At 44.2% G+C, this 14068-nt stretch overlaps 1 protein-coding gene across 2 annotated transcripts in view; it reads left to right on the top strand.

The window, feature by feature from the left end:
- LOC121696232 (calcium-binding mitochondrial carrier protein Aralar2) overlaps positions 1 to 14068 on the top strand; it is a 47332-nt gene that overhangs the window by 1976 nt on the left and 31288 nt on the right. For both annotated transcript variants that reach the window (XM_042077592.1, XM_042077593.1), the window contains exons 4-6: positions 4087 to 4202; positions 6122 to 6261; positions 11811 to 11957. In XM_042077592.1, coding sequence (XP_041933526.1) covers positions 4087 to 4202; positions 6122 to 6261; positions 11811 to 11957 — 403 coding nt within the window. The remainder of the gene's footprint in view (positions 1 to 4086; positions 4203 to 6121; positions 6262 to 11810; positions 11958 to 14068) is intronic.

The following is a 14068-nucleotide window of genomic DNA, read 5'->3' on the forward strand; positions in this document are numbered from 1 at the left end:
TCTCTCTCTCTCTCTCTCTCTCTCTCTCTCTCTCTCTCTTCCACCTTTTTTCTTCCTCTTCAGCCCCTTCCACCCTGCACTCGCACTCCTTTCTTTTACATTAATATGTATGTTTTTAATGATACATAATGACAGCCAATAAAATGGTAGGGTAAGTCAAAAAGAAAACCGCGTTGCCACGGTAACCACCTGGGCCAGCCGGCGTGTGGCGGAGCGGAGTGCATGTGGTCATAGATGGTGGAGGGGGGGGCATGGATGAGTGTGTGTGTGTGTGTGGGGGGGGGGGGGGGGGGGGGTGGTAGTGCTTTAAACAGGGAGAGACTGAGAACACCAGAGCACACGCACTCACACTCGCGCTCACTCCGCTCACTGTAATTGCGCAGCCATTCACCACATTGTGTGGCTCGGGAGATAGATAAATGGCTGCGCGAAAAGCTATTACAGGATAAAATCTATCAAAGGATCCTGCGGCTGCAGTCTCTATAGAAACCTTGTTTATTTGGGTTGGATAAAAAAATATCAAGAAGTGTATGTATCAGATACTGTATATCAAATAAATAATGCTGAACAGGATGACAAAAAAACATGGCTGGATTAAATTAGGTATCAGTCAGTGTTTCAATAAATTTTTGAAGAAAAAAATACGTAGTGGAATTCTTGTACTTGCTTATGAGGTTTTGAATACTAGATGAACTGAATACTGATGTGTTTATGAGAAGGATACCTATGACAAATAAAATGTGTGTGATACTTTAGCTTGACCGTAACCAAGTTTCAGCCACGCTAAACATTTGAATGGCATTGATGACCATAGTGGCAATGTATTCTGGACAATCAAACTCAATCAAATTCAATCAAATCAAATCAAAACATGTAATCACACTAAAATAGTGGTCAATATATATTTTATTTTTTTTATACTATCATTTTTTTGTGCAGGTGTGTATGTTATCTCCCGTGAAAATAAATGTTTTTCAACCAGAGTCAGGTTCATGTGTGAATGAACTGAGTCACCGGTAATAATCTGCTCGGCATTTTAAATGCAAACAGGGTTGGTGTGCCCCCTCCCCTCCCTCCCTCCTTTCCCTCTGGTGAAATGCTAAATCAAGTGATATGGTGACATCCATCAGGCTCTGCCAGGCCTGTGATAGAGGCGTCCTGCCAACGGCTGGAAATCAGACATTCTGCAGATGTGCACATCCCTGCTGACTCAAGAAGATGTCTCAGTCTATTTCACCACCCCACCTTCTCCTCCTGTCTTTTTCTCTCTCTCTCTCTCTCTCTCTCTCTCTCTCTCTCTCTGTTTTTCCTACCTAAATGGAAAAATCCTTCCAAGTGTGAAATCCCATAGTCTCTCGGGGGTTAAAACTTTGTAAAGAAATCACGCTGGGAAAATAGCAGTGCGGACGCGTGAATGTGAACACGCTCTCGCCAGGCCATGGAGGTGCACTATGGGGTGGAAAAAGCCAAATATTCTGGCACTCTCTCTCTATCTCTCTTGCTCTCCTTTCCTCTCTCTCTCTCTCTCCCTCCCTCTCTCTCTCTCTCTCGCTTGTCTTATTTAGCCTTGTCTTGCACACGTGTTTACGTTTGCTCGTTGCTCCGTCAGTGATGGCTCTCAGGCCTCATGACAGGGGGACAGGAGTGGACGAGGCCTCCTCCGAAGATGCTCTCCTGCTTAGTACTCTCCTGTCAGGGCGCTGAAGGCTGCTCTAAGGCTGAAGCTTAGCGCTAAGACTGAAAACTTGCCACCACCACCACCACCCCACTGCCACTCCCACTTATCTCGCTTAAGGTTTTAGAAGACACCACTGTCAATTACATGGAAATGTGTTTTCGAGTTTTCACACTTGTTTTTTTTTTTTTCTGGAGAGAAAGGGAAATAACTGACAATAGGTTTCAGAACCACAATTGCCTCTTGTGCAATCTGTGTGTGTGTGTGTGTGTGTGTGTGTGTGTGTGTGTGTGTGTGTGTGTGTGTGTGTGTGTTTTTTGTAGATAATAGAAACCAACGACAAATCCTGGCAAACCAAAAGGCAAGAATCTGACCTCGGTCTCTGCCACAGAATGCAGATATATCTGCTCACATACCCAAAATCAGTTTGTTTAGCGCTGTCTGTCTTCCTGCAAGCCGACGCTGCAGGACTGTTGGGCCCGTGCCATGTGAGTTGATGGTTGGAGGAGATTCGACATTGATTTGATTATTGAGAGTCTTGGTTTTGGTTTGCGCTGCAGCGCTATGGCATTGCGTCTTCTTTTTTTCTTTACCCCACTCTCGGGTCGTTGTTATGTTAGTAGTCAAGGCATTGCTAATCAACCATCATGTACTTCATCCTCAGTGTAGGCACCAGGGAAAGATGTCTGCCCAGTGAGTGCATTGTATGGGTTTGGTCTTGGTATGCATAAACCCCCAAAGCCACACAACATCAGATCTTAGGTTAGAGATGAAGGGTTGGGTGGAGTAGGTCAGTTGAAGTGAACGCAATGCACTCTGTCCACTCCTCGCTATTAAACACATTTTATAGACCCCTGCAGACTTTGTGACATTGTGATGAATGTTTGCTGTTACATGATAATGGCCCTCACAGTATGTTTGAAGACATTTCTTCTTCATTCTATTTTATTTATTTAGTTATTTTTGTTTGAAAGGAATCAAGCACAGACAGCAATGTTTGCTGTTGTTTCTTTTGTTTTGGTCCGCTGAAGCATGGCCTGAGCTGATGCATGTTTTTCCCTCCTCTCTCTCTCTCTCTCTATATATATATATATATCTCTCTCTCTTTCTCTCTCTCTCTTTCTCTCTCTCTCGCTCTCTCTTCCCCCTTCTCCACCCACTCCCTAACAGCAGGCCACGGTGCTGAAAACCACCAGCTTAGTTAATAAAACAATTATGCTTGACTCTGCAATACGCCTGATTTTCGACACTCTGGAAGCGAACAACACAACCCCCCCCTCTCTCTCTCCCTCCCTCTCTCCCTCCCTCTCTCTCTCTCTCTCTCTCTTCCACTTTTGAATTTCATCAGTAACAAAATTAATTAGAATGGCCACGAAAATGTAATCATTGCTCCCTGGAAATTGAAATAAATTAGAGACGCACCCATAGAGGACTGCTCATTAGGACTGACCCGGCGTAATGACTGTATCCATTTGTGAATTTCATAATGGAGCCGTGGCAACTTTGAGCTGAACTTCAGCGAAGAGTAGATTGCGCTGGTCTCCCCCAGGGGCCTCATGGCTGTGCTCAAATGGTGTTGGCTGATCAGTGGTGTGAACTGGGCTGTGTGTGTGTGTGTGTGTGTGTGTGTGTGTGTGTGTGATGAGCTGATGTCCTTTTTGCTTTTTGCACTCCAGTAACATTTGTGTGTGCAGTACACACTGCTGCTTGATAGAGTAGTATCAACTGCAGTGTGTTGCTGTGTGTCTACAAATGGCTTCACACATTTGCATTAAATAATGTCTGTGTGCACAACAATTGCCTCTTTGCCATTTATTTCAGACCGTACAGTGTTTTAATTTATTTTCAGATATTTTGACTTGTATGTTATCTCCAAATATCTCTTCAGGAAATCACAGAGGAGAACCATTTTTGGTGATAGTTTGTGACTATTTGTGATAGTCTTCAGTAAATCACATACGATATTTGTGGATGACCACATCTTCCTGCGATGATGTAGTGAGAGTTTGTTCCGTGTTGTCATAGTGCGCTTCTGAGGTAATGACAGCTGACAAGTCGAATGGGGAGCACTTGACTGGAGATTGCCTCAGATGGATAGCCTGTGGAGGCCATTTGTTTAGCCGTTTAGTCAAGCCTGAGGCCCGAGTCTAGACCGGTTGTTTAAACACTTTCCTCCGTGATCATTTCATACCAATAATTACAGAAGAGAACAAAACAATCGCCGAGTCAAGTGTGGCACAATAGAAATAAGAGGCTTGCTTGTTTCAATGTGAGCCGCAGTAATCAGTGAATGATACTCAATCATTGTGGAGTAATGCAATGCCTGGCTGGACTAAAAGACTGCTCTATCTATCTTTGCCCCTCTCTCTCTCTCTCTCTCTCTCTCTCTGTTCTCTCTATCTCTCTATCAGGTTGATCTCGTTTCCGGAGTTCTTGGCCTTCGAGTCGGTGCTCTGCGCGCCTGACGCCCTCTTCATGGTCGCTTTCCAGCTGTTTGACAAAACTGGCAATGGCGTAGCCACTTTTGGTAAGGAGACCTTCCTTCAGCTCTACCCATTGCCTAGTTTGACCATTTGCGTTTTTTTTTTTTTTTTTTATCATTTCTTTTATTTTGTCTTTTCACAAAACATTTATTAGTGTCTGCAATATGCTTTAATACAAGTCAGTGTCAGTTATAATGTGTGGGGAGAGTTGCCGGGTTGGTATTACAGACTCCCACCACACGCGTCTTCTTAAAAGCTAAACGACTGTTTTATTTACAGCCGAGAAGCGCTCAATCCAACTCCCACCATCAGGGTGACGGGGAGGTGTCGGCTCTGATCAGGATGGAGAAGGTGTGGGTGTTTGACGGATGGCATTACCTTAATGCTGTGCTACTGGCACCTTTGGAGGCAGTTTGAACACGTCGCATTTTTTCTCGAATTTGCCTAATTGATTTAAACAAGCTCGAATTTCTGCCTTCCCAGGATGATGTGCGTTAGGTTTGGGGGGGCCTGATTTGGAATGCAAAGCACATAACTCAGGCACAGGTAGGGAGAAAGGAAATTTAGCTCTAATTGTTGGAGTCGGTGGGGAGTAAGATCATTTTGTGTGATTATATATGCACATATGTAAATTTTTGCATTTAAAAGGCTCAATTAAAAGATTTCGTTGTGACGTTTCAGAGCCTAATTAAGAGGTCTGTTGTTTTTCAGAGCCAGTAAAGGTTAATTGGAATATTTAATGGTATGTTGTGTGCTCTCTACTTTTTTTGTAAATAAGAGGAATGCAGAAGTGAAAGGAGCTCAATGTCTTAAACTGCAGTATTTGCTATGGTTTAAGATTCCGTCTTTCTTTGCATGCAGTGCAAATAACGCGTGACTGAGATTATTGTTGTGTCAGACTCGCTTTATCGTGATGAATTACAGAGTTTTCTTCTCGGCTTTCCTTTGATTAAACGGCTTCTCTGTGTCAATATGAAAATAACTTTGCCACTTTATAACCATATTAAAAGCATTAATGGTCTCAGTATGTTATTTTAAGCCACTCTTGTTTTCCAAGTAGTAAATAGGTGTGTCTAATACCTACTGTCATGTTTGTAATTTCGTTTTATGTTGCGTTATATATATGTTTCAAATAAGCCTTTTTATGTAGGTAAGTAAATGGATTTCTCAAAGGTGGATGTGGAAAAATCTTAGAAGTTCAAATTATGCAGTGATCGTAATATTACGGCGCTGTTATTTTTTAATAATTAGGTGAAATGGAGTTAATAAACCTGCAACATAGAATGCACGCAACCTGTGATTGTACTCAAGCCAAGCAGAATCAACAGAGGAGAGAGAGAGTGAGAAAAGGAGAGAGAGAGAGACTGAAGAGAGAAAAAAAGGAGAACTTGAGTGTTGACAGCTCCATAAAGGCTGAGAATATAAGTGCAGGTCTGGGCCAGGAGAGCAGTGTTACTCTGCAGTAATGCTCCGCATTTACAGCCTCATTAAAGCATAAAACCTGCTTAAGATGTCTCGCTCCAAGAAGTATGGGGTGAGCAGAATTCTCCTTCTCCTCCTCCTCTCTCACTCTCTCCCTCTTTCTTTCTGTTAGCCTCTCTCTGTGTCTTGCTCGCCTCCCATCTCTGCTCTGTTTTAAACTGTTTGTTTTATATATAATCAGAAACAGACAGGCTGTTCTTTTGTGTTTTCGCATGTAATCTCTTGTTTTACTCCAGCGGCTATTTAAATACAGACAAGTGTTGCATGCAAAAATATATCTCGTTTCGCCGTCTCAGATACAGTACCTTTACATTTTGACTGACTGTCCTTCCCTTTATCTAAACGATTGTTATCATTGCTTTTTTTGCACGTCTTATCTCTTAGCAGTTTGTTCTACTCTGAACCTTTTTCTAGTGAACGAGTCGGGTGTCTGCTCAGTGACACAGTAAATTGAGTTGGACTCCTCTGTTGTGTTTTACAGAGGACGTGAAGCAAGTGTTCAGCCAGACCACCATCCACCAGCACATCCCCTTCAACTGGGACTCTGAGTTTGTGCAGTTGCACTTTGGCAAGGACCGGAAGAAGCACCTTAGCTACGGAGAGTTCACCCAGTTCTTGCTGGTATGTCAGGCCTTGGCTGTGTATCTGATGGGTCTCTTCTCTTCTCTTCTCTTCTCTTCTCTTCTCTTCTCTACTCTTCTCTTCCATGCTCTTTTTCTTCTTCTCATCTTTCAACGCCTTGCCTTGTCTTGCTTCATCTCTTCTCTTCTCTCCACCTCTATTCTCTTCTCCTCCTTCTCTTCTCCTCCTTTTTTTGTCACTCCTTTCTTTCTCTGTCCGTTTCCCATCCCCGCCTTTCCTGTAGACTCTATCGCTCCCATTTTTTTCTGTCTTCCTAATCCAGTCCCTCGCTACCACCTCTTCCTCTTTTTCTCTCTCTCGGTTCCTCCCTCTCTTTCCTTCCCGACAGTCCCTATTCTCTGGCTCCTGTGTCTCCCACAGTGCAGTGTGTCTACCTGTTCCTCGTGGGGGGATAAGGTGTAATTAAGTCCCCCAGAAGGGCTCTGTGGTTGGGGGCCGTGGGCTCATCACACTCCCTTGAGCTCCAGCCCCAGATGTTAAAAGAGACACGCATAACAACAAACACATACTGTTTGGGTGTGAGTGAGCCAACAGAAAAATACTAAACTAAACAATAACAGGGCTGCTGGTAGGACCTGCACAAGTGGATAACATTTTTATACTGACCTGACATAAAGTGCACTCTGCACACGTTTGGCTTGGTCTGCTATGCTTGATAACATCAGTAATAAACAAATAAACAAACTAACAGACAGATTTGATATCTTCCATTTGTAAGAGTGCTTGCAGTAAAGAGGCACAATATATTTGAATTCTAAAGAATAAAGATGTAGGCTAGTGCATAGTACATGTGGTGCGTGTTGCCATCGGAGAATTGACATGAGAGATTGACTGACAGACACTAAAAAACAAAAAAAGTTTACCTCGTCTTAAAAAAAAAAAAAGATTGTGGGTTGTCACAAAGAAGCTGGGTGATCAGCCTGTTTGATATCACTCCGAGCCCTGGGCCTGCTACACCAAATCATATGTGTTCCTAGGGAGCTGTACCCCCCCCCCCCCCCCAAACACGAGTGAGCACATTGACCTAGTTAGTCATTAATGAAACACGGGGGTTGTGTTACACGCGTGGCATTTGTTTCCCATTAGCTGACGTAACCCCCTGCCCCACCACCCCCACACCCACCCCCACCTCCTCTGCATGTGGTCCTACGGACTCTGCCGGCACAGGTAAGGCTAGTCTGCTCCGCTTGCTCGGATAAGCCCCGGGATTGCTGGCGCGGCCACTGCGTGCTTTCTCGTGTTTGCGGCAGTGTGCTAGCCATTTTCCAATCTTCCGTCTAGACCTAAAATCTGTCGCAGAGAGAGAGAGAGAGAGAGAGAGTGAGAGAGAAAAAGAAAAAGAGAGAGGGATCGGGGGGCTGTGAGGGTGGAAGGGGTTTAGGCGTGCCAAGTTTGCACCGACGCTCTGTATATCTGAATGAGCTTTTTATATTACGCTTAACATGGACCATATGGCCTGTAGGGGAATGCTTCGGCGAGAGCTATGCATTGATATTAAACGTGTAGCTGGGGTGGTGTAGTTTTTTTTTTCTTTTTTCTTCATTTTATTTAAGACTTTGCCCTGTTTGACTTCAGTTGTCTCGAGTGCTTCATACCAGGCCATGGTTTACTAAAGCAAGGATTAAACGTGAAATTGGCTTATTGCTCTCACTTCATTTTATTGCCCTCCATTGGAGTGATTTCATGGCTGTTTGTCAGTGAACTAATCCAGTGTGGGAGAAATGTAATGGCTTTCCCCAGGACATGCACTCATAACTCAAGCCCAGGACGAGAGAGAGAGAGCGCTATTGAGCGACGTAATGTAACGTGAAAGGTTGCTCTCTCTCTCTCTCTCTCTCTGTCTCTCTCTCTCTCTCTCTCTCTCTCTCTCTCTCTCTCTCTCTCTCTCTAAGAACCTACAATGTTACAATGTCCCTTCCTTCAAATGTCTTAATATTAGCCGAATTTTATCGACCATGACTTCAACTGAGACAGTTAATATTGACATTGATAATAATAATACCACATTTTATTGATATGGAACCTATCCAGAATCCACGGTTATACAGATCAGCACAAAACAGCAGGAACATTGGACAAAAAAAAAATACTTGATAGCGATATTGCGGCTTACCAATATGGCAGGTTTCCATTCAATCACAGGCCTAATACTAGACTATAGGCTGGAAGGGTCTCTCATTCTTTTTAGGTGTAGTGATATGTAATTATATTCTGATGATGGTGCCATGTGAAGAGATGGTATGGGGAGACGAGTCAAACAGTCAACTCTTTGTGCCACTGCCATTGCCTACACAGCCCTTTGCTCAGTAGTGATACTTGAAGCTCTTCATGGGTTCTTTTTAAAGCCAAAAGATGCCACAGATAATCGTCCCTCACAATCAGCCCAGCTGTTAAAATGTCTTTGTTTGTATGTTTTGCATTTCTGTTAAGCTGAAAGAAAGAACACCCCTGAGGTTTCCAAGGAAACCCATGGTCATCTAAAGGCCAACGCCTAGTGTCTGACGTGTGCCAAGAGATGCCAAAGTTTAGAATTTCATTATTCTTAACGGATTAAAGTCCACTGATGGAGTCTGCACGTCGTCAACAGAGTTTAGAGCAAGGTTCTATTTCTTGAGCATCAAGTCCATAGAAATTGCTTGGTTTTCCATTAAATCCACATGTTTTTTCCATTTTCGATCATTTTAGACAACTTTTATGGCATTATTGGTTAAAAGCACGACATTTCTTCCATTAGCAACTGTTGGTAACTAATGCTATATAGCTAATCTAGCTCCTATTTGGCTTTTAAACATGATGATGTAATGGCATAATGACATACATATTGCCAAACAATATGTTTGTCATTGTTATGCCTCAAACCAGTGCTAAATAATGTCTTATTTTCACCGTGTTGATGTGAACGGAAGTGTCAGAATGTTACATTCCATGACTTGCTGCCAAAAAATGTTGTCAGTGGGCGTTTGCCTTTAGAGAAACTCTGTTATGGGAACCAGTCTGAAGATTCCATACCAGTTTTGGACTGTACTCTTTTTCTGGGGGTGTTAAAACCTGGTTGGTGTTGGTGAGATCCAGAGTGTCTTTTTATTTTTTGTTTTTTTTTCCCCCCAAAGTACACTTTTGTGGCGCAGAGCCCGTGCCAAATTCTGGGTTTCCATTATCCTGCCAAAACAGAGGTGCCTCGTCAAATGTTTTTATTCGAGTCCGAGGACAATTAAAAATAACAATAAATGCTGGGGTGGTTTTAGATATTGCCCTTTGGAGGGTCGACTCATTGTAAATGGAAAGAAATGGGAGGAAAATCGAAGAAGAAAAAAGGGGAAAAAGTGCTTGTCTCTGAAACACACACAGTTTCAATCATTCACGGTTTTAAGAGGCTAAAAACTGTAAACTGTGAGGTTCAGAGCCACAATTGTTGTGCTGCGCTGTGTGGTTGTGGCGCTCGCCCGAGTCTGATGGAGTCCAGTGCCTGGCTCTGGCAAGTTTAGCATCTTTTTTTTCTCGCTCTCTCTCTCTCTCTCTCTCTCTCTCTCTCCCTCTCCCTCTCTCTCCCTCTCTCTCCCCCCAGCTCAGTTTTTCCTCTTGTTTTGACTACTCCACACGGCAGAGCCTACTAGACGTTTTTGCGAATTGCAAAATCTAGCCAGCTCGTCGAAACTGAACTTCAAAGCCCCTTGTCTCTTCATTTAGGGCTAATGGTTTATATGATTGGAATTATTATTACATTGTTATAACATATTATTAAAGTCATTCTCAATTAGGGACTCCTCCCGTGAGGATTCATGTGGTGAGTGACAAGAAGGCCTGCTCACTGGAAGGCCTAGGTCACCTCTGTCCCTGTCCATTCTGTCGGGAATCTGAAATGTATTTCTTTTCCATTACCACCATTTAAAATATTCACACATTTTATTGTTTCACTGTGCCCCAGTTACATAGTTTTAAGCCATATGGTCTTCAGGTTTCTCGTAATATTTGTACCCTCTGCCAGGGTAGCTGTCAGTTTTGTTTTCCCACTACCACCATTTAATATACTTATTTATTGTGTATTTATGTGTATGAAATACACATTTTATAGCTTCCCTATGCCCTGTTGCACAGCATTTCACATGGAATATGGCCCTCAGGTGTTCTTTGTGTGATCTTTGCCTCGTATAACATTATGACATTAATTGCATTATCTTATATGTGAAAATGGATTCCATGTGTCGCACAGGCTTTTCTGTTGGTTCCCAGAAGGTGATGGCCATATTGAGGTCGCACACCATTTCTCAGCCTGGCATTGTGCAGCTCCACTCTCTCCAGACTGTGCTTTTGATGAAGCTCAAGTCCGCAATGACTCAAATTGAGTCAAGCCCATTATGACTCTGAAAGGCTTCCCTGGGTTGTTGTCTTCAGAACTCTGGAGCGAGCTTGAAAGAGACCCATTTGATGGCTCTTGCAGATGTATCGTGTGTGTGTGTGTGTGTGTGTGTGTGTGTGTGTGTGTGTGTGTGTGTGTGTGTGTGTGTGTGTGTGTGTGTGTGTGTACTCTTTCATACCTGATCTGGGATAGATAGAGCTCACTGTTGACACATGTTTCTCAGAGTTGGTCAAACACAAGCGCGAGTTTTCTTTTTACTAATGAGAATGAGATAGCACTGGAATTTGGCACTTAGATCAATGCAACAGCAGCATGCATAGCCCAAATGCATCAAACCACCATCATAGACAAACACCACATGGCTATAAACCCGTGCAGTAGGGGATCGGTATGGTGATTATACCTCGGCTCCACGGTGGCACGGTGCTGCCGAGTGAGTGAATGTGGTACTGCAGTAAATCACGGCTGAATGGGTGTTGTCATTTTGCATAGCTGACACCACTCCCCCACTCCCCCCCCCCCCCTCCCCCCCTTTTCCGCCAAGTCTGTTCTCCTGATGTCTCTGTTGTAATATCTCTGGTCCTGCCCCCCCCCCCACCCCACCCCTGTGTGCGCTCCACTTCACGCAGGCTTACTCACACACACACACACACACACACACACACACACACACACACACAATTACACACACACTGCACTCTTACAATTCCAATATAGCCTTCAATATAAGCATGAATATAAAGATATGTAAAAAATGTAATGTATATGCATCGTATGCATGTATTTTAAGTCGTTTCATCATGAAGAGGGTCTTTTGAAATGGGCTGTGTTGTTTGCCCTGTCCCTGGCATTCAGTTGGATCCAGTGCACTGATCTGCTTGTGTTGTCAACACTCTATCCCCCCTCAGCATAATGGGGATGTAATCAAAGACCACACAGAGGAAACTCGGAGTCTCCTCTCTCTCATTTTCCGGTGTGTGTCTGTGTGTTTGTGCGCCGCGTGGGTGTGTGTTTGTGCCCAGTGTGGGTGTTACTGTTTGGGCTTACTGTATGTGTATGCTATGTTAATGCTGTGTTGTGCGTTGTATGTCTGATGGTGTGTTTTTCTGTGTATTTTTTCTGTCTGTGTGTGTGTGTGTGTGTGTGTGTGTGTGTGTGTGTGTGTGTGCAGGAGATGCAGCTGGAGCATGCCAGACAGGCGTTTGTGCAGCGGGACAAGGCCCGCAGCGGCACTATCACGGCACTGGACTTCAGGGACATCATGATCACCATCCGTCCACACATGCTCACCCCCTTCGTCGAGGAGTGCCTGGTGGCTGTGAGTGCATTTGTTTGTTTGTTTGTTTGTTTGTTTGTTTGTGCATGTGTGCGTTTGCTTGTTTGCATGTATTCGTCTCAGCCACTGACTCGAAACCAGCGCATAACGTTGACAATTACTAAAGCAACTGCACTAGTCCATATCCTGAAAGGATTTTTAAGAAATACCCTCCTCCTTGTTGTATTTCTGTATTTATTTACGATTGTGTGTGTATTGTATACATGTATGTGTGTGTGTGTGTGTGTGTGTGTGTGTGTGTGTGTGTGTGTGTGTGTGTGTGTGTACACACACGCGTACGCCTGTTCGTCTCGAGTGTGCAGTCCGTTTCATAAACATGCCGCTGAGTCTGTCATTTTCCTTGCGGCGTGTGGCCCATAAACTCTGGAGCCTCGCAAGATGTTTGTAAACAGGCGCGCTCGGAACCATTAGAAATAAATTAAAGGCAGTCCGCTCGTTGTAAACCCTGGCCTGCACTCTCCACTCCCCTTATAATCCGCTCACACTGGTATAAGAGACCTGATATGGGTTATGTGTGTGTGTGTCTTTGTCTGTGTGTGTGTCTTTGTCTGTGTGTGTGTGTGTGTGTGTGTGTTTTTGTGTGTGTGTGTGTGTGTGTGTGTGTGTGTGTGTGTCTGTTTTTGTGTGTATGTGTGTGTGTGTATCTGTGTCTGTTTTTTGTGTGTATGTGTGTCTGTTTTTGTGTGTGTGTGTGTGTGTGTGTGTGTGTGTGTCTGTTTTATGTGTGTGTGATCACTACTCACAGATGGGTGAACTGGAGAGAACAAATTCCCACTAGCCATTATAACGCTATCCACACACTATTTACACTGCATATTGTTTTACACATTGTGTACAAGCGAAGGCAGACTGTCTGATGAGACAAATGGCGTAGGTCTGTTTGTTGGCCAGCGTGCATGTGCGTCTGCTCTCTCTGCACTAGTGCTGGGCCTGGCTTTTGTTTGCAGGGCTCCTCTGCTTTTGGTGTGCAAGGCTGCTTTATCCTCAGTGTGGTTTTTGTCCCCCCTTCTCTGTCCATAATCTTTAATCGAGCTCTGAGGTGCCATGTCTGTAAAGCACACAGCGCCATCTAGTGAGAGGGATGGCAGCAGTGAGAGCGAAGTCAGGCCTCCCTGCCCCCCATTGCACACAAACGCATACACATAACACACAGACACACAGATACAGACACACACATACACATAACACACAGATACACAGATACACACACGCACACACACACACGCACACACACACACACACGCACACACACACACGCACACACACACACGCACACACACACACACACACACATACACATGCACATGCACACACACGCATCTGCTCCCAGAGAGAGTACTCTGTGCATGGAAGATTAGACCACTTAAAAACATTCCGAGTGTGTGTAAATTCAAGGTTAGCGTTGGATGGATATGCTGTTAACAGGTTGATATGTGTGTGGCGGCATTGTAGTGTATCGATTCAAGCGGTGGTGACGGTGTGGCGGCGTTCACTAACCAGACCGCGGGCGGCGAGGAATTCGCACAACAAGTTCCCGTCTTCTGCGCGGCCGCAGCTCAGTTGCTATATAAAGAGTTACCTCACTGTGTTTTCTTTTTCCCACTTTATACCGCGCTACTTCTCATAAAGGACTTAATGAAGATGCCCCACAGCTAGGATCCTTCTCTCTCTCTCTCTCTCTCTCTCTCTCTCTCTCTCTCTCTCTCTCTCTCTCTCTCTCTCTCTCTCTCTCACACACTCTCACACACACACACACACACACACAGATACACACACAGATACACAATCAGACACTGACATAGATTTTTTTTCTCTCTCTCACACACACACACACACACACACACAGACACACAATCAGACACTGACATAGATTTTTTTTTTCTCTCACACACACACACACACACACACACACACAATCACACACTGATTTTCTCTCTCTCTCTCTATCTCTCTCTCTCTTTGTCTGTCTGTCTGTCTCTCTCTCTCTCTCTCTCTCTCTCTCTCTCTTTCGCTCTCTCGCTTTCTGTAGTTCTCCACATGCACATGTTTAGTCTCCTGTTGGGAGGAATAGAATCTGTTTGCGTTTGGGCAGC

Source organism: Alosa sapidissima, chromosome 21 (assembly GCF_018492685.1).
Source record: "Alosa sapidissima isolate fAloSap1 chromosome 21, fAloSap1.pri, whole genome shotgun sequence".
Classification (NCBI taxonomy): Eukaryota; Metazoa; Chordata; class Actinopteri; order Clupeiformes; family Clupeidae; genus Alosa; species Alosa sapidissima.